The following is a 24,094-nucleotide window of genomic DNA, read 5'->3' on the forward strand; positions in this document are numbered from 1 at the left end:
AAAGAACAAGCAGTCAATAAGTATATTTCAAATCAGCAGTTGACAAAATACCCATGAAGGCCTTGAAAAGATATTAAAAAACTGTGATCTGCCTATACTTAAAAGATCAGAACCAACCAAGCAGTAGTATTACCTTGACATTACAGAAGCAAAATATGGAATTTGAAGAAGCTCGGTAGGCAGAATATTAATGCTTTTGGACCTTTGTGTTGGAGAAGACTCTCAAGAATACTGTGAACACCAAGAAAACAAATAAATGACTCATTGAACAAATTAGCCCTCAGTTCTCTCTGAAGGCATAAATGACCAGGCTCAGATCCTACTTGGGGGCATTATGCAAAGACCTAGCTCCCTAGAGAAAGCCCTAATGTTGGGAAAGGTTGAAGAAAGAAGGGGGCAATCAGCAGCAAGGCAGATGGACTTAGTTACATTTATTCTGAAACAAGAAAAAGCTTATAGCTGAATGTGACTGGTGAATTATAAACAAATACTTGAAATAGGTAAGGTTGGCTGAATGTAAATTTAATTAAAGTGGTTGTTGGAGTTGACACTGATGTTAATACATAATGAAAGAACATCAACTGGAGGTTCTAAATACAGGAGATATAAAAATTCTACACACCCCTGTTAAAATGCCAGTTTTTGACATGTAAAAAAACAGACCAATTTTGAACTGATTTATCTTATTTATCTAATTTTTTGTACATCTCAGAAACCTGGCATTTTAATTAGGGTGTATGGACTTTTTTATAACCATTGTATGATCCCCTACCAGGTTAAAAGTAATATAATCTCTCAACTAACTCAAGAGTAATTTAAGGTATTAAAGGTAATCAAGTAGCATTCTGAAAGTAGAAATGGATTGGTAATTAGTACAATTGTTATACTGAGATTACATGATAGGATCACTTGACCCGATCGTAGTTTTGGTTGCAGACTGCGTGGTGACCAAGGTTGGTATGAAGGACTTTGCAAGTATCCCAATCAAACAGTAACTAATACACTTATCAGGAGAGATTGATCCAGCAGTCATTTCTAATGAGACAGTCACTCCTGTCCCATATCACTATTCAAACAATTAACAAGAAGGCCTGGTGTATATTCTAAAGCTGCTGGCCAGAACAGAATGATGCCTCTATCAATGAGCCTGATCCATAGAACCTCTTTTCATATCTGGATTTAATTTCACTTGTTTATCCTCATTTTACCTGTCACTTGATCTCAGACACTACAGACTTGTATGGCTTTCACAGAATCAGATGACAAGTGACTCAGCTGAATTTTGCCCTTAATTTTCCACTGAATATGTTTGAAGAAAAGTTCTGTACCATCTGTTGAAAATTACTCTGTACAGCCCTGGATTATCTCTCCTCACAATTTCATGTAGGTAAATTATTTGCCCAGGTATACAACAGTATACTTAAATGGACATTAACTGCAGGTTTTGCATTTACTTCTTTGCGCTGCTTGCTTTTCTTTTTTTTAGTGTTTAAGTGGGTGAGGAAGACACTAATTGCACTAGTTCAGATCACTTTTGGAAGAACCATCAACAAGTGAGTGTACTATACTTCCTTTGCTTCTAAAAGTCCTGTCTAAGAATTAGTTGTTTGATGCATAAGCAGTCAGAAGTAATCCAAATAGAGGTTGTGATTGACCTGATCCTAAAATCAGACAAAACTTGTTTCTATAGATGTATTTATTTACATACAAATAGAAAGGGTTCTTTCTAAGGTGTGCTACGTTTTTTTTTTTTATTACATTTATATCCTGCCCTTCTCCAAAGACTCAGGGCGGCAGTAAACATTCTATCCCAAGATATACCAGAAGTTGTGCCAATGATGTCTGGATTTGTAATCTCTTATTGATTTGAATAGAAACATTATTATTCCACGCCTAGAAGTAACAATAATGAAGAAATAACACTGAAAGCAGTGCAACTAACTTCTGAATATAAAGATACAGAATTGCATTGTACTATTTCTTCAGATACAGCAGAGGTATTTAGACAGGAAACAAACCTGCTTCGAAACAGGTTGAGATGGGACCCTGAATTTTTCAGCTGATATCAAATGTATATATGCTTATATACAAATATGAGCTATGAGAGTGTATATAATGATAAGAGTCTGTACGCTAACATGTTTCCGTACAACAACATTTCTGACACACTTTGAAATAAGGTGTACTCTAAATCACGTATGGTCCTAAATCCTGAGTTACCTGGCAGGGGAGATACTTGATCATAACTCCCTTTCTACAAGAAATTGCAAGACTATCACCAGCATTTAATGAGTTTCCATGTATGTTTTGATTTTTAACATTTAAGTGACGTGCATTGAAACAGAATTAAATATGACTTACAGGAATACAGTGCAGGGTACAGCCTCTTTCTTATGTGGATTATAAAAGAGTAGGTGCTGTGGTGCAGTTGGCTCAGGGGAGAGGAAGAAAGAGTCTGGAGATGAAACAATAGTACTTATACTGTTCAGTGCACTTAGGCAGACACAAGCCAACTTGCTTTCAATTATTAAATGCCATCAGCAGGAGACACAAGTGATACTTTTTCTATGATTATACTTTAGAATACACTAATTCAGTGAATGGTATATATTTTGATCAGTGATTGATATTGAGAGATCTATTGTACTGCTCAAAGATAGCAGAAAGTGATGATGATGATGATGATGGCGGCGATAATCATTTTGATGGTAATGCCATTTGTAATATCCTCAGTCGGATATAATGATGGGAAAATAGATAATAAAAAGTTAATCAGGTCCAGTAATGTAGTGTAGTAAGATTACTATCCTATGTGTGGTTGATCAGTCACTGATCGCACTGGGTGGTACCTAAGAGATTTGGCGTGTGATTACATTAGAGGCTCAAAACTGCTCTATTATTCTAAAATATCTATCTAAGGGAACACCTGCTGCCGGCATCATCTTCCCATCGTCCTGTGCGCCCCCACAGGGAGGGCCTTCTCAGGGTACCGCCGGTTAATGAATGCCAGCGGGTTATTCCCAGGGGGAGGTCGTTCTCTGTGGGTGCACCTGCCCTATGGAACCAACTACCCACAGAACTTAGGACTGCCCCCGACCTTCACTCATTTTACCGGGACCTGAAAACTTGGCTCTTTGAGCTGTTTGGCCCAGACTGTGGGGTTGTTAATTTAATTGGGTTTTAGATTTACTCTTGGGGCTTGAATTTAATTTAATTGTTTTAATTGATTTTAATTTTTGTATTTCATGGTTTTAACTGCCCTGTAAACCGCCCTGAGTCCTACGGGAAGAGGGCGGTATACAAATTCAATAAAATAAATAAATAATAAAAAGAAAAAAAGAAAATCAAGTTAGGTCCAAAGGGAAAGGTAGACTTGTTTACTGTTCTGTAGGACTGTGCAAAGCATTGCAGTGGGCATTTTGTGAAGCACATTGGCCCAGTTGTACCAGGAGATATGAAAATGTGGTTGTTTTAATGTCTCAAACAAAGGGGTGTCTTTTGCTTCCTTGCTCTCTACGAAGGATGTGTTTTGATTGCTTTGCACAGCACTCTGTTTAAGGCAAAAGGGAGTTTTTCCAAACTACGGTACAGTTTAGAAAGTTTTAATGGAAATAGAAGTGCCAAATCATTAGTTGATTTTCTGCTGAACAGGCAAATGAGCAGAGAAATAGTGTGAATAGCAATATCTTTTTTTAGCTGTAATGCTGTGATACCGATAAAAGAGAAACCTCAGAAATATTAAAACAGACAAATAATTTTTTTTCAGCATCTAAATAATATTGAACTATGTTAGAATTGCAAGAAGACCTTAAAATGCCTAGAAGGTCTTATATTTAAAATTATTCTTTCTCAATCTGGTGTCCCTGAATGTGGTAGGACCTTAATATCAAGCAGAAAACAACAACCTAATCAAGGAAGTACCAGGGAGAAGACCACATATCCCAGCAATACTGGCAGGGCAAGCTACTGCATATAAACAGAGCAGAATTATTAAATTTAATAGATAAATTCATTATCACTGGAAATGTTATTTTAGTTGGGAAATGAAGCGTCTGCAATCAATGAAGCTCAGAGAGCACTGAAGACTCCACAGTTCAACTCTTAGCTACATATATTCTCTTCTATTAGGACTGTAATTCCTAATCAGGACAACAGCTTGTGTCAACATCTGAGATATCCGCATCAGAAAACAGTCTCCAGAGAAATACTGGAGCTCTATTTTAGCCTATAAGAACAGAATCTTGAAAGCCTAACCGTATTTTTCTTTCCCTCCTCCTTTTACGGAAGAGCAATTTAATTTTTTCCTAACGTTTTCTTCCTTCCCTAGGCTTAATTCATGTTTTGCTAACTGATGTATTCCTTTTCCAAAGACATCTCTGTGGTTTCCTAAAATGTGGGGAAAATTGATCAAATGACCCCCCCCTCTTTCCAATTTACATGAATATAATGTAGACAATTAGTATAGTCTATTTTTTAGTAAATCAGTAAAACACTTGCACTTTTAAACAGTACAGTGGCAAGTAAAAATTGGTAAATGCTGCTTTTTGCATTATTAAACTATACAATTTACTTATTTAGTTTACATCATGCTTCAATTATATTAAAATATTAAATTATATTAAATGGAAAACAATCTATTCAACCTAACATTTATCACCTAAAGCAACAGTGACATAACTAGATTGCATTAAAAAGACTTAAAAATAGACTTTCCAGTGTATTGGTGAGCATTAATGAAAGTGACTTTTCCTGTCTCTGTCTCCATTTCTAGCATTCAGATTCTATTTGTAGAATTCTGATGGGATGATGAATTATATTGTGTCAAACACATTCACTGAAATTAGAAATGATAACAATTTATTCTATTACAATAAAATAATTATTAATATAATTATAATTATAAAAATTACTATTTCCACTGTAATGTATAGAACAAATTTTGCAAATTTATTATTATTATTATTATTATTATTATTATTATTATTATTATTATTATTATTATTTATTAAACTTATATACCGCCCTTCTCCTGTAGGACTCAGGGCAGTTCACAAGGTTTTTTAAAAAACAATACAATTACAAAAATTAAAAACAATTAAAATGATTACATTAACCTTGAATACATAAAAATCCCAATTAGAATCCAATTAAAACCCCAATTAATACTCTCAGTCCAGGCCAGAAAGCTCAAAGAGCCAGGACTTCAGGTCCCGGCGGAATGAGCGAAGGTCAGGGGCAGTCCTAAGCTCTACAGGCAGCTGGTTCCAAAGGGCAGGCGCACCCACAGAGAAGGCCCTCCCCCTGGGTTTTGTCCGCCGGCAATCTTTTACCGGTGGTACCCTGAGAAGACCCTCCCTGTGGGAGCGCACAGGACGAAGGGAGCTTGATGCCGGCAGCAGGTGCTCCCTCAGATATCCCGGACCCAAGCCATTTAGGGCTTTATAGGTCATCACCAGCACCTTGAATTTTAGGTGTGTAGACTTCAACTCCCATAGTTTCCTGGCCAGCTGAATATTCCTGATCATTGTCCTTGTTAGGATTGTGGAAAGCTGATCCGAACAATATTTCATTTGGTTGTTCCACTCAACCATATTTGGTACTGTATAATTATTAGCACTCATTTTTCTAGAAGGATCCTAGTTATAAAATGATTCTTTGAGACTATTTTTATGGTTCTCCTTAGCAATCTTGCTTACAATTTTACTTATTTCCAATTGCTCCATGCTGTATTGCTTGAGTATCATAATATAACATGGGGATGTAAGGAAATTTCATGATACCAACTAGTGTATACTACCTAAAATACACGGTATACAAAAAGTCACAGACTCTTATGTAAATTACATTAAGTGTTCAAATTGGTTGCCATTTTTTCTAAACACTTAGTTTGTCTTCATGACCTCTGAATATTCCTTGGTATAATTATATTTTCTTTTATATTTACAAATTATGATGTGACAGTCTTCTTTAGATTGTCTGACAATGTGGGGCCTGACTTTAGTGTGTGTGTGTGTGTGTGTGTGTGTGTGTATCTCTACAAAGGGAAAAGTGGTTAAAACCTTTTTCTTAATGCCTTTCCTCCAAGACAAATTCGTGACACTGTAAATTGGATCTTCAGTGAGCCAATGCTTGTTTACTATATCAATATTTTTCGAGATGCATTTTGGCCAAATGGGAAACTGGCATCCAGCCCAAAGCCAACAAATGAACAGCAAAGTCAAGAAACAAAAGAGAAAGCACAGCAGAAACTACTTGAAAACATTCCAGGTGAGATATTCTGACATTATTTCAATATTAGAACATTATTTTTTGTTTCAGATTTTTATTAGATAAACTGTTAGGTTTATCAAGATATAAAATACAAAAGAAAATGAAAATAGTGGGAAAATGCAGGAGGAAAAAGGGAAAAAATGTAGAGGGAAAGGGGGGAAAGAAAAACAGTGAGTTCTGATTCTTGAGTGCAGTAGAACAGAATAATAACACTGCAGTCTACAGTCTACTTTTACATGCTAACATATATGTTCTTTTGACAGCAGAGGTCAAATTTGATGAACAAACATGTTTAAGTAAATCTTCTCCTTGGCTATTTAATAGCAATAGGATTTAGACTTACATACCTCTTCATAGTATTTTATAGCCCTCTCTAGCAGTTTAGAGTCAGCATATTACCCACAACAATCTGGGCCCTCATTTTACCAACCTCAGAAGGATGGAAGGTTGAGTCAACCTTGAGCTGGTCAGGATCAAACTGCTGGCAGCCGGCAGAGTTAATATGTAATACAGCATTCTAACTATCACGCCACCACAGCTCTTCCATGGTATTGATATTTCAGAGTGAGGATAAAGAATTTAGAAGAAAGAGTATAGGAACTAGAGATAATTGAACTTCCATCATTTCTTTTATTCTATTACAGTAGTTAGACTATTTTGTTGCCATTGCACCCAGTTTGGATCATTATATAATTGCACTAGTGTGGATATACTCCTATTTAATTATACACTGTATTTTTAGATTATATTCCCTCATAAATGGTTGAAAGTATTAAAATCAGAGTCAGACTCTTTTTTAAAAAAAAATGCTTCTTTCAGACACTCTCCAAAGTCTTGTTGGACAGCAAAATGCTCGCCATGGTGTAATAAAAGTGTTCAACGCACTTCAAGAAACCAAGGCCAATAAGCATCTTCTTTATGTGAGTTTAACTCAGACTCAGCTTGTTATTTAAAACTTTTCAGATCTAGAAGCTTCACTGTCTAATATACTGTTTCATAGAACTTTATTTTTTTTACATAGAATGGGTGAAACCCAATTACGAGAATATACAGTATAATATAGGGATGCGGTGGCTCAGTAGGTTAGGATGCTGAGCTTGTCGATCAGAAGGTTGGCAGTTTGGCGGGTCAAATCCCGAGTGCTGCGTAACAGAGTGAGCGCCTGTTACTCGTCCCAGCTTCTGCCAACCTAGCAGTTCGAAAGCATGTAAAAATGCAAGTAGAAAAATAGGGACCATTACGGTGGGAAGGTAACAGCGTTCCGTGCGCCTTTGGCGTCTAGTCATGCCAGCTACATGACCACGGAGACGTCCTTGGACAAGCACTGGCTCTTCGGCTTTGAAATGGAGATGAGCACCGGCCCCTAGAGTTGGAAACGACTAGCACGCATGTGCGGGGGAACCTTTACCTTTACCTTTTTTATAATTCACACCTAAATGAACTATGGCCATGTTTTCTTCAATTTCTTATCTTCTCTAGCTGAGTAGTAGCTGAAGCAATGAGTACACATGTGCATTTGTGTACTTGCTGTTACACATAATCTGAAGTAGAGCAATCCTGTTCCAGAACATAAGGCCTTCTGACAAATTATTAGGAGACCTTTTCATTATACTTCTCTACACAAAATATTTAATTTATTTAAATTTGATTACAGATCAGGAAACATGCTGTACTGGGCAATAAAGGCTTTTACCAGAAGGCCTTATTCTTTGGAATGGTTATACCTCCAGCCTCCCTGTAACCCCTAAATTGGCCATTGTTGGGTCCCCAAGATGTCCCTTCAGAGGAAGTGTGCTTCAGTCCTCTTTATACTGTAATATTTGATGTTCTAATGTCAGTTTAGAAGGAAAAAAAATCACATTTTAATTTTTCTCTCTTAGGTATTATTGGAAATGCTGCTACTTGAATTGTGTCCTGAACTGCGAATTCATTTAGAAAAGGTTAAAGCAGCTCAGGTTTGAATGTTCAGGTGAATTAGTAAGAAGAATGTCTATTGGTAATAATAGACTTAAACATTTCCCTCTTTTCCACGGAGGGTTGACTGAAAACTTCTGAGAATTTGTATATTTTTCTTTTCTTTTTTTTTAGATTCACACAACGCAAAGCAGACTTAAAAAGAACAGATAATAGAGTAGAATGCCAGCAATGTGTAGTTTCTGGCTTTTATTTAACTTGTTATATGAATAAATCTCTTTAAGATACAGATTGAAATGTGAATGTTAATATAAGATATATGAAATATAAAGTATTTTAAACATTTACAAAAGGCATTTTGCTTTAGTAATATCTTAATGGATGTTGTACAGTTATTTTTTTCGCTGAGGATACTGACTGTTCCTCTATTTTCTTGTGTATTGATGAGCCTTGTGCAATATATGTAAAGATACTGTGTAAATTTTATTGCTTTTATTTTTACCAAAGATTTTCCATAGTTTGCAGCATTTGTAAGCAATAAATTATAAAAGTAGAGTGCACCGCTTCATATTTACAACTCTTATTACAGCTTGAAAGTTGGAGTGTTGTTTCAGAGAAATGTATTTATTTGTTTGAACATTACAGACAACCAAACTTTAGTGCTACCTTGAAATACATTGTGAGCAAATCATCCTTAAGCAGGATATAAATATCTTATCATCCTAATAAATTGGAAGTGCAGTTAAATCATCCAGCCCGTTTTGATGTTCTCCAGGGCATGTTGTCTGCAAACGTATCTCTTTTAAAAGGGCTGTTACACCCATATTTAATCCTATGTCAAGGTTGCCCATTTAGCCATTTAAAGAACAGATAGTAAGCTATTGTTGTTAGAGTAGCAATGTGTATTCTGAACTTAATTTATTAATGTGTTCTGCTAAAAAAAATTACAGTATTTTCAGGGTATGTATATCTTAAACACAATACTACCAACAACAGGTGCAGAGAAGAATCATAATCCAGCAAATTATGAGATGGTTGACCTTTTTATATATTTTTTTAAAAAAACTTAACGATTCACACATTAAGCCAATTAACTTGTTCTTTTTAGCAGCAATGACCTTTATGTAATGATTTTAAATACACAATGTGATTTTATGGTAATTACGGATCCAATACACAGCGGCCTTTACTTCTGCAATGCATTATCTGTATATCACAATTGGTAACCTATTTCAGGGTTTATTGATTTCAAGTAATTATTCAAATGGACGTGGTCTAATAGTAGAGATTGATTTAAACAGATGCAAAAAAACAACAACACCAAATAATTTTTCAGCAACTGTGGAAGAATGCTTTAGGAAGTTAGGCCTTTCAAAGGATGTTTTAAATTTGTTTCTAAAATTAATTATACAAACGTGCACACTGCTAATTTAATGTTCTCAGTGTTTTTTCTAATGTACAATGAAATGTTTTTATATATTAGACAAAGTTATTTCATATATTTTATAGTAAACAAAAATAAGTACTGTGACACAAGCCTACTAATCCAGTATACAACTTGTTAAAACTATATCATCTTAGGCTGTATAGCTAAGTAGTCCATATTTCTTTAAGATAACTGAAGAATTCCTGGCACTTTGATATTCACAAACTGAAAGCACTCTGATGTGACAAATAAACATCCAAGGTTTTCCTGGAGTTTTTTGGAACCCATTTTTTACCTAGAAGACAGAATCCATATAAGCTGTGTGAAGCTATGCAGTACACTGGCCACATTTCCTTTTGTTTGTGGTCAACCTCACAGCGCATCGTAAATAATAAAAAAAAGGTTTTCTGTATTCTGTCCTTTTCTTCAGCATCTGAAGACGCGTTGTGCAGGATTACCTGTAGTGACTTCTGTTTTTTACCAGTGTATGAAAGAAGCTGGTATAGGTTAGTGAATGTATAGGTTTGTTTTCTTGAAGTGTTTTTATGCTTTCTCTTTATCCCTTATCCTTTATGTCATTCGACGTAGAAATGATCTTGCTTGAAATCAGTTCTGAGAAACCCAAGAGAATTGCATTCTCTAAACCTCATGATTATGACAGAATTTGTACTTAAGGCAAGGACTACTAGATGCTTTCTTTTTCTTCCGAGAGGCTGCCAACCTTTCTCCACTATAACTACAAAGGATAACAAGAAATATTATGTAAGGCAGAGTATTGACATAGCACACAGTCTTAACAATGGATAGCTAATTGCAAATGCCTTCAGAAATGTAGTCAGTGATCATCAGTCAACTTTTATTATATTAACAGAATTAAAGAATAGTTTTACAAAAGTAATGGTTATAACTTTACTGAAAGAAATTTATATGCATTACTCTGAATGAAGAAAAGGGAGAGAAAAGAAGTTTGCTCATATTAATCAGAAGCTGAAAGAAATGTGTGCCTCAGATTCAGCAAAATAATATTCTAAATTCTCCCATGATTAGCAGTCAGCTCAAGATCAGCAGCTAAAGCAGGATCCAATCGACATGCCTTTAAAAACAGAAAAATATATTTTAAAAAATAAAATTGATCTTGTGTGTATTGTACAAGCTCACTGTGCTAGTAGATATTGTTTCCTAAGCTTCTTTGGGTTAAATCATTAAACTAAAAATACACTTTTGATCTCCTTAATCTGTTTTTTTTAAAACTCTCAAGATTAACTGATATGGCAAGGTAGCTTTCAAATATGGAAAATCTATCATGGAAAAAGTTAAACTGAATTCTATACTTGCCAGATGTTTAGACTGGATTTTGCATTTTTGTCCATTTATCAAATCCTTCCCAAGAACCTAGGATAGGCACATGTTGTTTAATAATATTAAAAGCATCATTATTACTATTCTTGGATTATAAATTCACTCCATTATTGCTATAGTTAAAATGAAAACTGACAATTGGTTATTTTATTTGATATTTGTAAAAGAAAAACAAGTGATTATTTATAGAGGATATTCACATTTATTCCACAGAAAATGTCCAATCTCAGTCACAAGGTACTTAATTTTTAAAAAATTGAAACACAAACAGGGAACTGAGTCAAGAATACTACTAAATCATAGCTCGACCTAAGTTAGCACATTCCTCCAATATAGCTGTCAAGAAATTTAAATGCTTTCACTTCATTTTTGAGTATTTGCAGCTTGCCTTATGGTCTTAAGTTTGAAGAAAAAGTGAGTGATGTTAACTATACTTACTAGAAACAAGCTAGCTTCAGGCCATAGCTCATAAAACTAATTTATCCACAATAAATTTACTTAATATTAACAAGTGAAGCTTCCGTAAACTTTAATTAATCTAAAAACAGAAGTGGAGAAAGCAGGGAACATATAAACCTGGAAATATGGTAGACTTAGTCAGAAACTGGTATTCCCCACACTTAAGATTACAGTGTCCTTCAAAGCAGTGAGATTGCAGGCTGCAGAGGATACATGCCTTTGATAATCACATGAACAGTAAGAATATCTATTTAGAATTTGTATGATTATGTCTGTACCATCTATCTTAAAGTTGGCTTTGAAATCTTTCACTTCAAGTGGAAGTAAACAACAAATGGGGCACAAACCTAATTTAAGTCAATCTGACGTTTTTGTTAAATTCTTTTCAAATATTTTATAAATGGTTTAATTTTCATGTATAATTCTGTTTCGTATATTACAGATAACCCTAACAGTAAACTTAAGAAAGTAAACTCACATCCAATTTAAAAAGATAGAGCCACCCCTTTCTTACCTTAGAATAATAACTTTTAGCTGCTGTTATATCTTGTTGGGTTCCTCGGCCAAGCTGGAGGCATCTGGCCAAGTAGAAAGAAGCCATTGCAAGTCCTCTGCTTATGTAAAAAGGAAGACAATCTGTTTCCTCTGCTATCTTTTCAACATTGTCATTTTCTGTTACTCTATTTGGAGATGCACCATAGGGTAAAAAATTAGTAACTTCAGAACACGAAAGAATAATTCAAATAATTACTAAGAACAATTTTGCCAAAGACTAGACTTTTTGTATAAAAGTCTAATGGGTAGTCCTTGACTTATGATGGCAATTGGACTGGAATTGCTGTCATTAAATGATGCATCTGTAAAGCACAACCATGTTGCCTAATGATGACAATCCCTATAGTCCCAGTTGCAGTCATTAATTGAATTCCACAGTTGTTAGGTGAAGCAACTTCCTGCTTTCCACACCCAAGCTCAATGGGGAACTCAGCAGGAAGTTGCAAGTTCCAGGCAGGAAGTTAAGTGGCTGCTTCCAGGTAGGGGATACCATGGAACATGGGAAGAGGTAGAGGGTTCATGAGATGCACATGTTGGGGAGGGTGGGGTGTGAAGCATGGCAAGGTCAGAAAGGGTGAGCAAGGGATACAGCATGGGTCAGAGACAGTTTGAGGGTGCAAGAGCGGTATTGCTTGGATTGGGGAAGGTGCAGGGGAATGCATGAGAGGCAGCACAAGGAGGGTGTACAAGAGCGAGAGGGAAAGCACAGTGAAGGTTGGGGAAAGTGTGTGAGTGGCCCGAGTGGTACAAGTGCAAGAGGGGTGCGCAGGTGAGAGAGACCTTCCCTGCCGGGGAAGTGTGTTAGGATTCCCCATTGACTTGGGGTTGAAAGATAAAAAATTGGGAAAAAGACATGTAACTTTGTTTTTATAAATGATACAGCAAGATTATTGCAATATCTATAGCGCAGAAATACTCCGTGAACATAAAACGTGCTGACATGGCCAGATTAACATGTTTTATTAGAAGATATACAGTATATTCGTTATTTTGTTCTATTTACATTCTTTTCATTTTCTTCCTTTATTATTGCAAACAGTAGCCCCACTGTGAAAGAGATGGCAAAAAAATTTAACAGATAGATGATAGACAGACAGACAGACAGACAGATAGATAGATAGATAGATAGATAGATAGATAGATAGATAGATAGATAGAGGTAGGTAGGTAGGTAGGTAGGTAGGTAGGTACACCCAACCAGCCAGCCAGCACCTTGAACTGGACCTGGTAGGAAACTAGCTGTCAATGCAGCTTGTGGAGCAGACTTGTAACATGCCACTACATTCAGTACCATCTGAAGCTTCTGGATGCTATTAAAGGATGGCCCCTTGTAGAGCGACTTATGATCTATGATTATGACAATTAGATAGGATACATTGTAGAAAGAAGAGACTTGCAGAGGTAAATATACAATTGTACTGTACAATTACTATAACAAGATCAGGAGCCAATTTTATTTTATTTTAAATTTTTTCTTTTTCACACTTTAGATTTTTTTTAAATTCATTTTATTTTTTCCTTCTTACTTTAGATTGTATTAATTTTTATTCTTGTTTTGAAAACTCTCAATGACATTGCATTAAAAAGAGCAGAGAATTTGCAAATTTATTTATTTATTTATTTATTTATTTATTTATTTATTTATTATTTATTAATGGGATTTATATCCCGCCCTATCTCCCGAAGGACTCAGGGCTGCTAACAACAATAACATATAATAAGTACAGAAATTAAGATAAAAATAAAATTAAAATCATCTGTGCAATAAATTAAAATTAAAAATAAATTAAAAATTGTAAACATAATTAAAATGCCTGTCTTCGGCGCCGCGCCGCCACCGGAAGTCCATGTAGGGCTTTAAAGGTAAGTACCAGCACCTTAAATCTCACCCGGAGGGCAACCGGTAACCAATGCAGCTCATGGAGCAGAGGTGTTATATGGGAGTATCGGGGAGCTCCCATCACTATCCGTGCAGCCGCATTCTGCATCAGCTGAAGCCTCCGGGTGGTTTTCAAGGGCAGCCCCATGTAGAGAGCATTGCAGTAGTCTATACGGGAGGTAACGAGTGCGTGGGTGACTGTACGTAGGGCATCTCGGTCCAGAAAGGGGTGCAATTGGTATATTAGGCGAATCTGGGCAAATGCCCCCCTAGCTACGACTCCAATATGATCTTCAAAACTGAGTCGTGAATCTAGGAGGACGCCCAGATTGCGTGCTCTATCAATGGGAGGTAACATCTCTCCTCCTATAATCAAAGGTGGAACCTCTTGGATTAAACGAGATGACGGTATGTAAAGCCACTCAGTCTTGGCCGGGTTGAGCCGAAGCCTGTTCTTTCCCATCCAAATCTACCGCTTCCAGGCAACGGGACATCACATTGAGGGCATCACTGGGTTGGTTCGGGGTGGAGATGAAAAGCTGGGTATCATCAGCATATTGATGATACTTCACCCCGAAGCCACGGATGATCTCTCCCAGCGGCTTCATATAGATGTTGAACAGGAGGGGCGAGAGCCCCGACCCCTGAGGCACTCCACAATTAAGGGGCCTAGGGCTTGACCTCTGCCCCCCTGCTAACACCATCTGCGAACGGCCCGAGAGGTAGGAGGAGAACCACCGCAGAACGGTGCCTCCCACTCCCAACCCCTCAAGACGACGCAGTAAGATACCGTGGTCGATGGTATCAAAAGCCGCTGAGAGATCTAATAGGACCAGGACAGAGGAATAACCTCTATCTCGGGCCCGCCAGAGATCATTCACCAGCGCGACCAATGCCGTCTCCGTGCTATACCCGGGTCTGAAACCCGATTGGTACGGATCCAGATACTCAGTTTCCTCCAGGACCAAAGGGAGCTGTCGTGCCACCACGCTCTCAACGACCTTCGCAAGAAAGCGAAGGTTGGAGACAGGACGGAAGTTGTTTAAAATAGCTGGATCCAATGCAGGTTTCTTAAGGAGGGGCCTTACCACCGCCTCTTTCAAGGCGGCAGGGAAGCACCCTTCACTCAATGATCACTTGATCACAGATGCTGCCACCAGCAATAAGTTGTCAAGCACACAGACTGTGATCAGGTGACTATGGAGGTATTCAGATAGCAGGATCTCCAAGAACTAGTCATAGCCACCATTCGTTCAATACCATCGTAATGTCAAATGGTCACTAAACAAATTGTCATAAAGACTGCCTGTACATAAAAGAGATTTTATACAGTCATAAACTATATCCAGAATTAATGTAGTGTACAAGCATAGCAAATACTAATTGCTCATAGATAGGAAAAGTTCTTGCATAAAAATCTTTGTGCCTGAGGACTTTAAAAGCCACAACAGGAGAGATTTTAAAATGTTATTTATTTTTAAATAATGTATATATCACATAGCATCTGAAATACATATGCTGACCTCTTGCCCGTTAGGTACAAATGTTCAGTTGTCTACCCACATAAATACTGGTGAATTTGATTTATGCTTTCTTTTTCTCAATTAGCTTCCCCTTGAAGAACAAACTAAAATGAAATCACCTTTTGGCAAACTCGGCCGCTTTTATAAAACATTTTCTTTTGTAATAATATTCCACCAAATGGCCTTTAGCATAGACATTTCCTCGATCTGATGCCTGATTGAGGCACTCCAAAGCAGCCTTCACGTTTTGACGTATGCCATGTCCGTGAAGATACATAATCCCAAGGATGCCTTGCGATTCCAAGCTTCCATTCCCACAAGCTTCTGAATGCCAAAAGAATGCCTGCAGAAAAACAACTTTCCAAAGATCATTTGGGCGGGAAGAAGAAAGAGATCTTTGCTATATTGAGGCTATGTGGATTGATAGATACAGAGCTAAAGATTATGCTTTGGGTAGACTGGGTTGTCCCAGTCCTGGTCCAATTCCTTAGTCACTATACCACATTGGGTCTCTGTTCTCCTCCTCGTCTTGCTGCCTCTTTTTTTGTCATTTCCAAATGGAAAGAGACTCTATTTGGCCAGTTGAATGCAGGGCTTGGAATAAAACTACCCCAAAGAAAAAGCTACCTTTTTAAGATCCTTAGCATGTGCTGAATACAGCATTCCAAGCGTACTCTGAGCCTTTACACTTGCTTTTGGGTTCCCATGGTCTGCAGCAAAAAGCCATAATCTAGAAAACAATAGTAACATTGATGGATTATTTTCATTCATAGCCGTGTGGAAGTTTCTCAGATGTTGTGAAACTTACTGTACACAGTTCTTCAAAAACCATCAAACTGTAACTAAGCAGTCCCATCCAGCATAACCAATGCTAAAGCATTTTGGGTGTTGTAGTTCAACATCACTGGGAGAACTACAAGTCCCTTATCCTTGCATTAGTCCATTGTGTTGAAATCATGGCTCAGACTATATTATTCTAGTTCGCTGCAAAATTGTCAGGCTGATATGCCCACACATAGATGCATTCTAAAGAAAGGTTACCTTTCAGCTTCTTCTTCAGAAAATTGAGTCCCACGTCCTTCGAAGTAAGCTCGGCCAAGGTTGTATGCAGCAGCAAATTTTAAATGTCTTGCTTTAGGAGAGTCAGAATTGAGAATCTTCTTCATATATTCAGCTCCTTTCTTCTGCAGGTGAACCAAAGCAAAGAGTAAGTGATCATGTCAGGACATGACTCACTTGTGAACAAGCAATCTACTTGCATGCCAGACCAAGTCATGAAAGTTTTATGTTTGAGATGAAATGTTAAAACATTTAATTGATGGAGATACGATTCCAACAGCAATTTCTATTGAGGTGAAACCCAGAGGAGGTGTGTCTAGCTAAGATACTTGGTGCTTTGCAACGTAACATTAAAATGGAATATAAGCCGGAGTTTGATTCTGACCGGCTCAAGGTTTACTCAGCCTTCCATGTTTCCAAGATCGGTAAAATAAGGACCCAGATTGTTGGGGGCAATATGCTGACTCTGTAAACCCCTTAGAGCAGACATGTCAAACTCATGACGTGACGTTGCGCAATGTATCAGGATAGTTTTGCCATTGCCGGTAATGGGATGGGTGTGGCTTCCCGATGAAACGTCTGGCCCACAGGCCAGGAGTTTGATACCCCTGCCTTAGAGAGTGCTGTAAAGCATTATGAAGAGGTATATAAGTACTATTGCTATTTCACTTAAAAACCAGTAGAATCTTCAGGAACAATTATCAAAATTCAAGCAAGAAATCTTGTATAAATAAACTCTTTTATTAAAAGGACTTTTTGGTTCAGAAAATCATAATGAAGGTTTGGCTCTGAAAATTAAGCTATTGCTGCCCTAATGAAAAACATCTTAAGCCAGTTGGGGAAAACCTTCCATATTAATAGCAATCTCAAATCTGTCCTCTGCCATTCCTGACTCTGAATTTACAGAAACCTTGGCAGATCCAACTTAAGTCTTGTGGCCTATAGGTTTTGGAGATGGTTGCCTCTGGTAAGATTTTCATAAACCACTTTTATGGACATTCATTTAAACTGATAGGTGCCTACAGGGATCACACGAATGTGATTTGTGAGCCAATTACAAATCCATCTAGTGGTGATGCTGCCTGTCCCACATTTTCAAGTTTTGACCTACTTGGTCAAATGCCTTAACTGAAATCCAAGTATACTATGTCCACTGCATTCACTAGTCCACTAATTTAGTCACTTTATCAAAGAATGAAATAAGATTTGTTTAACATGATTTGTTTTTGACAAATCCATACTGTCAAAAATGGACTATTCATGCAGAAGATTCCCAGTCATTGTAATTTTGTATTTTGCAGATGCCATATAGGCCAGGGCTTTTCAACCAGTGGTACGGGTACCACCTGTGTTACATTGGCACCTGGCAGGTGGTATGCTACCATCCTACAAAAGTAGTGGGGGAGGGGAATGAACTGAACCGGTGGCAGCACCACACAAGCCTGAGCGAGAGATGGCTGGAGCTGCAGGGCTGTCAGGTCTCAGCGGAAGCACCAGGATTAGTGCCAGGCTCCAGCTGGAGCTCAGCGCAGATCCTGGCGCTTCTGCTGAGCCCAGAAGGAACGCTGATCAGCTGGAATGTTGCAACATCCCCAGGGTCTTGTGATTTACATTCAGATGCTTGGCAACCGATTCATACAGTATTTATGACAGTCACAGTGTCCCAGGGTCACGTGAAGCCCACCCCCACTGCCAGTCCTCAACAGAAATGCTCACAACAATGAAAACCTCGGACAGGAGGAAGAGTGCTGCCGGGCAGGCAGGCAGGTGTCTTGCCCGGCTGTTGCTTGGGGGGCACTTTTTTCAGTGCCATTGTAAGTTTTTGACACCTTGCTAGGCCCACTGGTGGTGCTCGGATGTTGCCATAAACTAAAAGTGGTACAATGGGTGAAAAGTTTGAAAAGCCCTGATATAGGCAATCCACTATCTAGTAGATTTGTAGCTACCTCCCATGAGAGGGGACAACTTCATATATTGAACCATGGAATTAAAAGATTTGCAGTTTCATTCCCTTTGCATTTTTCTTGTTCAGAATTTGTGCTACTGTTGAATAATAAATGTACAGTGAGGGAAAGAATTATTTGATCCCCTGATTTTGTATGTTTGCCCACTGACAAAGAAATGATCAGTCTATAATTTTAATGGTAGGTTTATTTTAACAGTGAAAGACAGAATAGCAACAAAAAATCCACAAAAATGCATTTCAAAAAAGTTATAAATTGATTTGCATTTTAATGAGTGAAATAAGTATTTGATCCCCTATCAATCAGCAAGATTTCTGACTCCCAGGTGTCTTTTATATAGGTAACGAGCTGAGATTAGGAGCACTCTCCTTATCTCAGTTTGTTACTTCTATAAAAGACATCTGTCCACAGAAGCAATCAATCAGATTCCAAACTCTCCACTATGGCCAAGACCCCATTGTCAAACATGAGGTGGAAACATTATGCTTTAGGGGTGTTTTTCTGCTAAGGGAACAGGATAACTTCACCGCATCAAAGGGACGATGGATGGGACCATGTACCATCAAATCTTGGGTGAGAACCTTCTTCCCTCAGCCAGGGCATTGAAAATGGGTCGTGGATAGGTCAGCATGGCAATGACCCAAAACACATGGCCAAGGCAACAAAGGAGTGGCTCAAGAAGAACATTAAGGGCCTGGAGTGGCCTAGCCAATCTCCAGACCTTAATCCCATAGAAAATGGGAGAGAGCTGAAGGTTCAAGCTGCCAAATGTCAGCCTCCAAACCTTAATGACTGGAAAGGATCTGCAAAGAGGAGTGGGACAAATCCCTCCTGAGATGTATGCAAACCTGGTGGCCAACTACAAGAAACATCTGATCTCTATGATTGCCAACAAGGGTTTTGCCACCAAGTACTAAGTCATGTTTTGTGAAGGGGTCAAATACTTACTTAAATCAATGTATAACTTTTTTGAAAGGTGTTTTTCTGGATTTTTTTGGTTGTTATTCTGTCTCTCACTGTTAAACCTACCATTAAAATTATAGACCGAGTATTTCTTTGTCAGTGGGCAAATGTACAAAATCAGCATGGGGATCAAATAATCTTTCCCTCACTGTATGTATATAAATTATGAAAATTAATGAATATTTACTTTCTGGTTACAACTTACAGAATTTGGAGGAGTTCCCAATCCATCATAGTACATTACACCCAACTGATACATGGACTGAAAATCTGTGTTTTGTTCAAATTGTAATAATGCATCTTCATAACGTTTCTGCACCAAGCACATAGAAAATCAAATATTTAGGATTAAATCAGCTAGTAAATCTTACAAACTGCTGAAGCTTTCAGAATATTATTCCTATCTAGATACTATATTCTTAATTTAAAATAATTAAAAGGGTGACTAAGCATCTTAGAAATTTGAAATTAAGTGCATCAAGGACAGTAGTACTTCATCAAATTCAAACAATATTAGGACCTGAAATGATAGGTAAGCATGTTCAGAAGAAAATGCTTATAAGATATATTTATACCTGATTCTGGCTTAGATCCTCAGAACATAAACAAAAGCCTAACAGCAAATAGGTTCCTGGACAGAAACCTTGAAAAAGAGTAAAATGCTTGGATCCAAATCCTTGGATCTGCATCTGCTATAAGATAAATGCATATTTCTCCAGTGAAGAAAATATTCTAGAAGCTAGGTTGGAGAAAGTATACTTCTTTCTATTGGGTACTAGGGAACATTAGGAGATTGTTATTGCACCTAAGCATCCAATCGCCTTGGCTATGTGAATAGTGCAGACTAATTAGGCCATTGTTCTCAATCTACATGGTTCCTATGAAATGAATGGCAGTATCCTTGTTGGCATGTTTGTTGAGTAGATCATTGACCTTTGTGTTAAAAAAGAGGAGGTTGTGCAAACCCTTTGTTAATGACTCTGGATTCCTATTGTCAATCAAACTGGAATCCTTGCAGCTCCCAACAACCCAAGCAAGCATGAGAAATGGTGGGGAATGCTTGGGAACTAAAGTTTTAGCAATATAAGTCAGTGCCACATGCTGCCTACTCCTCGGGTAGAATATGAATGCCTAAACTAAGACCACACATAGCAGTCTTCCAGTATTTGCAACCAATATTTATTGAACAAGACATATAGGCCTGATTTACTTACACTAAATCAAATACAGGACTATGTAAACCAAGCTAGTAGTGTAATTTTCTATATTCTTAATTACACTAAAATCAATTATTTTCTCAAGCTTGAAGCTATTCTACTGTGTTGGAAATATCATACTCCCCAGCTAGTAGGACCAGTAGAGTTGGGAGTTATAAATGCTACTGTTTCTGGAGAGCACCACATTGGGGGAATGAGTTCTAAAATATTGGCATCTGAAATTGTCCTTAATCCTTGCTTTTGATGCTGTCTCCCTCCAATATACTTTACTTTCTTTTAAAAGTTGTACAGTTTCACCTCTTCAAAATAAAGTTGCCCTTTGAGAAAATATGCCAGTGACTCTCCATCTTTGATTCGCTTTTCCAGAAGTTCTTCAGCCTTTGCAAGCAGAAAACTATGATCGGAAGCCCCTGTTTAAAAACAGAGACACAGCTGTGGTTGTTTATGCAATAATCAACATATAAAGCAGATGTGGAGAAGCTTTTTGGACCAGAAAAAATATTTTTTCTTCATAGGCATTTGTTGAAGCTGCATGTCAGTTATAGGTGGATGGGAATCAAACTCATTTAGAATGAGGGATGGATGAACAGAAGAAGTAGTGTGACAAGGATACAAGGAGTTGGATCCAGAGGCCTGGTGACTTGATTAGTTGTCAAGTAGACACATCTTAGGGGTGCGATCCTGATTGTATTATAGAAAGTCATGTTAAAAGCTCAGTTCACATCTCAGTTCTGATATTTTTTCCTTCAACTGTTTTTTCCCCAAGATCCTGTAGGCAAAGAAAATGGCCCCAATCCAAAGATATTTGAGCACAACATGTATGCAGATGGTTACTTAGTTTTGAAAATACTGATCATGCTCGATCATACTCAGGAAGAAAAGAGTTACATTTCTCCTCTCCTTACTCTCTACAACTCTCAATGCTGACTGCATTATCTGTCAGGAAATATACACAGAAATGCACTCCATCATTCATTGTACTACTATGTGGATACCATATTTGTAGGTGGAATACTTCAAGAGGAATCTTACCCAGAAAGCTTGGATTTTTTGCTGCACTGGGGTGTCTAAACTTTAACATTATTTGAATGTAAACTTGACAATGAAATGAAACAAAAAGAAAAAAGCCTCCAAATGAAATGCAATTTGGAGTCATTGATTACATCTAGTTGTTAACTGCATGTCAAAATACAAAAAATAGAGACAGAGCAAATGTGTTGCCACTTATACAACTGTCCCTCCATTTGTTGAAGGAAAGTATTACAAAATAAACTGCAATACCATAAGGGGGTTATTTTCTAAACAAATTCTATGAAATACAATTCCCCAACCAAAGGTCAATGCTTTGCTGAGAAGCCCTGTGGTGTTATTGATATGTCTAACCCTGCAGAGCTATGCATATAGTAGAGGAAGAGATGTAAGGTGGTTTACACTGAGAACTAAATCAAAAGGATCAAATCTAACTGCTATGGTTTTATAAGTTTGTTTATTTGTTTAATTAAACCAGGATTTTATCCCATGTATAATAATTAGCCAGAATTTTCTGAGCAGTGTTTTTGTTCTAGCTGCGAATAATAGAGAAGAGGGAGAAAAAAGCATGATTCCCTGGAAGATTAGCTTATTTATAGTGAGAGGTCAGCAGCATAATCCCTCTAACCTTTCTTGAGAAAAAGAACCGCCATTTTAAAGAAGACAATCTATGACACTGCAAAAACCTCTCTTCCTTTTCTTGGCAGAGGTTCTGGCTATTTATAGCTCCTGTAATTTCGTTCCTCCATTTGTTCAGGAAACAAGAGTGTGGCTTCTTATAATTCAAGTACTATGGAAGTATCCCTTCGCCTTATCCCAACCATGTGATAAAAAATGAACTGTGAAAGCTAGAATGTGTATTGTTTTGTTACCTTGATGGGATAGCCATTGTAAATTATCCAATTCACTACTGGACTCCTTTAAAATGCACTGGAGAACAGTCTCAGTACTATGTTCCCAAGGCAGAGATTCACTGGTTGTCTTCATTTTTCTCTTTTATATTATTCCTGTCTGTAATAAAAACTGAGAAACATACTCAAGCTTGAGAAATGGTTACTTGCTTCGCCTTTAATTCCCACTTTCCTTAGGATACCAGGCTTTTTTTTTTAAAGAATTGCTTCTTGGACTGATTTCCAATTATTTCCCAGTGACCTCATTGGGTAAGCATATTTACTTACTTACTTATTCATCAAATTCATGATTCTGGATTGCTATCAGTGTTAAAATATAAAATAATTAAAAAACCAGAAAACCAAAAAACAACACATAAAGAAGCAGTATTCATGGTTAAAAACGAATCCACTAGTCACAAGTTAACCAAACCTAACCGATGCACTCAGCCACACTCCTCATGATAAAGAACTGACCATACAGAGGTAGTCCCTGTGTAATGATGGCAATTGGGACCAGGATTGCCTGCATAAATGATGCGGTTGTAAAGTGCAATGTCATTGTTTAGTAATGGCAATCTTGGCAGTTCATGTGGCGTAATGGGAAGGTTGTTAGGTAGGATGAGACAGAATATCAGGTAAGGAACATAGGGATGGGAAGTGCCATGGGGTGGGTAGGATGCCAGGGACATCGTCTGAGAGCCAGCAAGGCGATACACTAAATGAGGAATGCCAGGAAAGGGCCTGGGCGTCTTGGCTTTTAATTTAGCACCCATACTACATTGCTGCCTTATATTCCAATTGTGATTAATAGATTGCAGCAAAATATGCATTGTTTTTAACTCTAATATACAACTCTACTTTGACTTTTTATTCATTGTATTACATCTCACCTCTCTTCCAGAGGCTCAAAGCTCTTCCCAGCATTCTCAGGGACTTCTAATTGTATATCACTGGAACAAAAAGGAAACTCCTTGACTTCCAAAAGTTTGACTAGAGAGAATTTCTAGAATTACAAGATTTTCAAAAAGGAGCAACAGTGGAGAAAAAACAAACTTGGCAGTTTTGCCAATTTCACTTTATAACCAGTCCTTGGTATATCTGCCTAGTGATTCCAAAAGCTATTTTACACAAAGTCTACATATTCTTCTATTTATTATGTTTCCATTCAAAATGCGCAAAGGACTTCCATGAAAGCTGTTCCACCAATTAAGGACTAGGGCACCGCAAGAGTTAACAGTTGGGCTCTCGCTTTTTAAAGCCCTCTTCATAATTGTTACTTGGAAACATGTTACTGCAATTGCTAACAAAAGCGGCGGGACTGGAAAAAAAAGAGAAGAAAGGAGCAAAATGAGCCCGCCCGAGTCAATTCCCATGAATTGTGACTCACTAGATTCACCGGCGGTGCCCATCGCGAATTGCGCCCTCCGGCGAGTAGTCGCAGAGAGACGAGACAAGCACGCGTCGCTTAGCAACGCTGGTACCAAGCGTTTCTCCAAAGACCCACGCCCTGCCATCGCCCCGCCTCCTTCACTTTCACGGCCGCGGGGAAATGGGCATGCGCGCACGCTATCAGAGAGGCGGGGA

At 37.8% G+C, this 24,094-nt stretch overlaps 2 protein-coding genes across 4 annotated transcripts in view; one reads left to right on the plus strand and one right to left on the minus strand.

Annotated features, from left to right (window-relative positions):
- Positions 1-8,934, plus strand: part of SNX25 (sorting nexin 25) — a 63,687-nt gene extending 54,753 nt beyond the window's left edge. For 2 of the 3 annotated variants that reach the window (XM_083368091.1, XM_083368092.1), the window contains 4 exons: positions 1,487-1,553; positions 6,086-6,267; positions 7,090-7,190; positions 8,151-8,934. In XM_083368091.1, coding sequence (XP_083224217.1) covers positions 1,487-1,553; positions 6,086-6,267; positions 7,090-7,190; positions 8,151-8,231 — 431 coding nt within the window. In that variant the 3' untranslated portion in view covers positions 8,232-8,934. The remainder of the gene's footprint in view (positions 1-1,486; positions 1,554-6,085; positions 6,268-7,089; positions 7,191-8,150) is intronic. The other variant, XM_083368090.1, reaches the window with a different exon arrangement.
- Positions 8,935-9,033: 99 nt separating this feature from the next.
- LRP2BP (LRP2 binding protein) lies at positions 9,034-22,604 on the minus strand (the record flags this gene model as incomplete). The annotated part of the gene is made up of 8 exons (XM_083368093.1): positions 9,034-10,703; positions 11,943-12,108; positions 15,505-15,728; positions 16,013-16,115; positions 16,427-16,602; positions 19,577-19,684; positions 20,886-20,998; positions 22,490-22,604. The coding sequence occupies 8 exons, from the start codon at positions 22,602-22,604 to the stop codon at positions 10,638-10,640; spliced, it is 1,071 nt and encodes a 356-aa protein (XP_083224219.1). The 3' UTR covers positions 9,034-10,637.
- Between the last annotated feature and the right edge of the window lie 1,490 nt (positions 22,605-24,094).

Source organism: Vipera ursinii (assembly GCF_947247035.1).
Source record: "Vipera ursinii genome assembly, chromosome: 7".
Lineage (NCBI taxonomy): Eukaryota > Metazoa > Chordata > Lepidosauria > Squamata > Viperidae > Vipera > Vipera ursinii.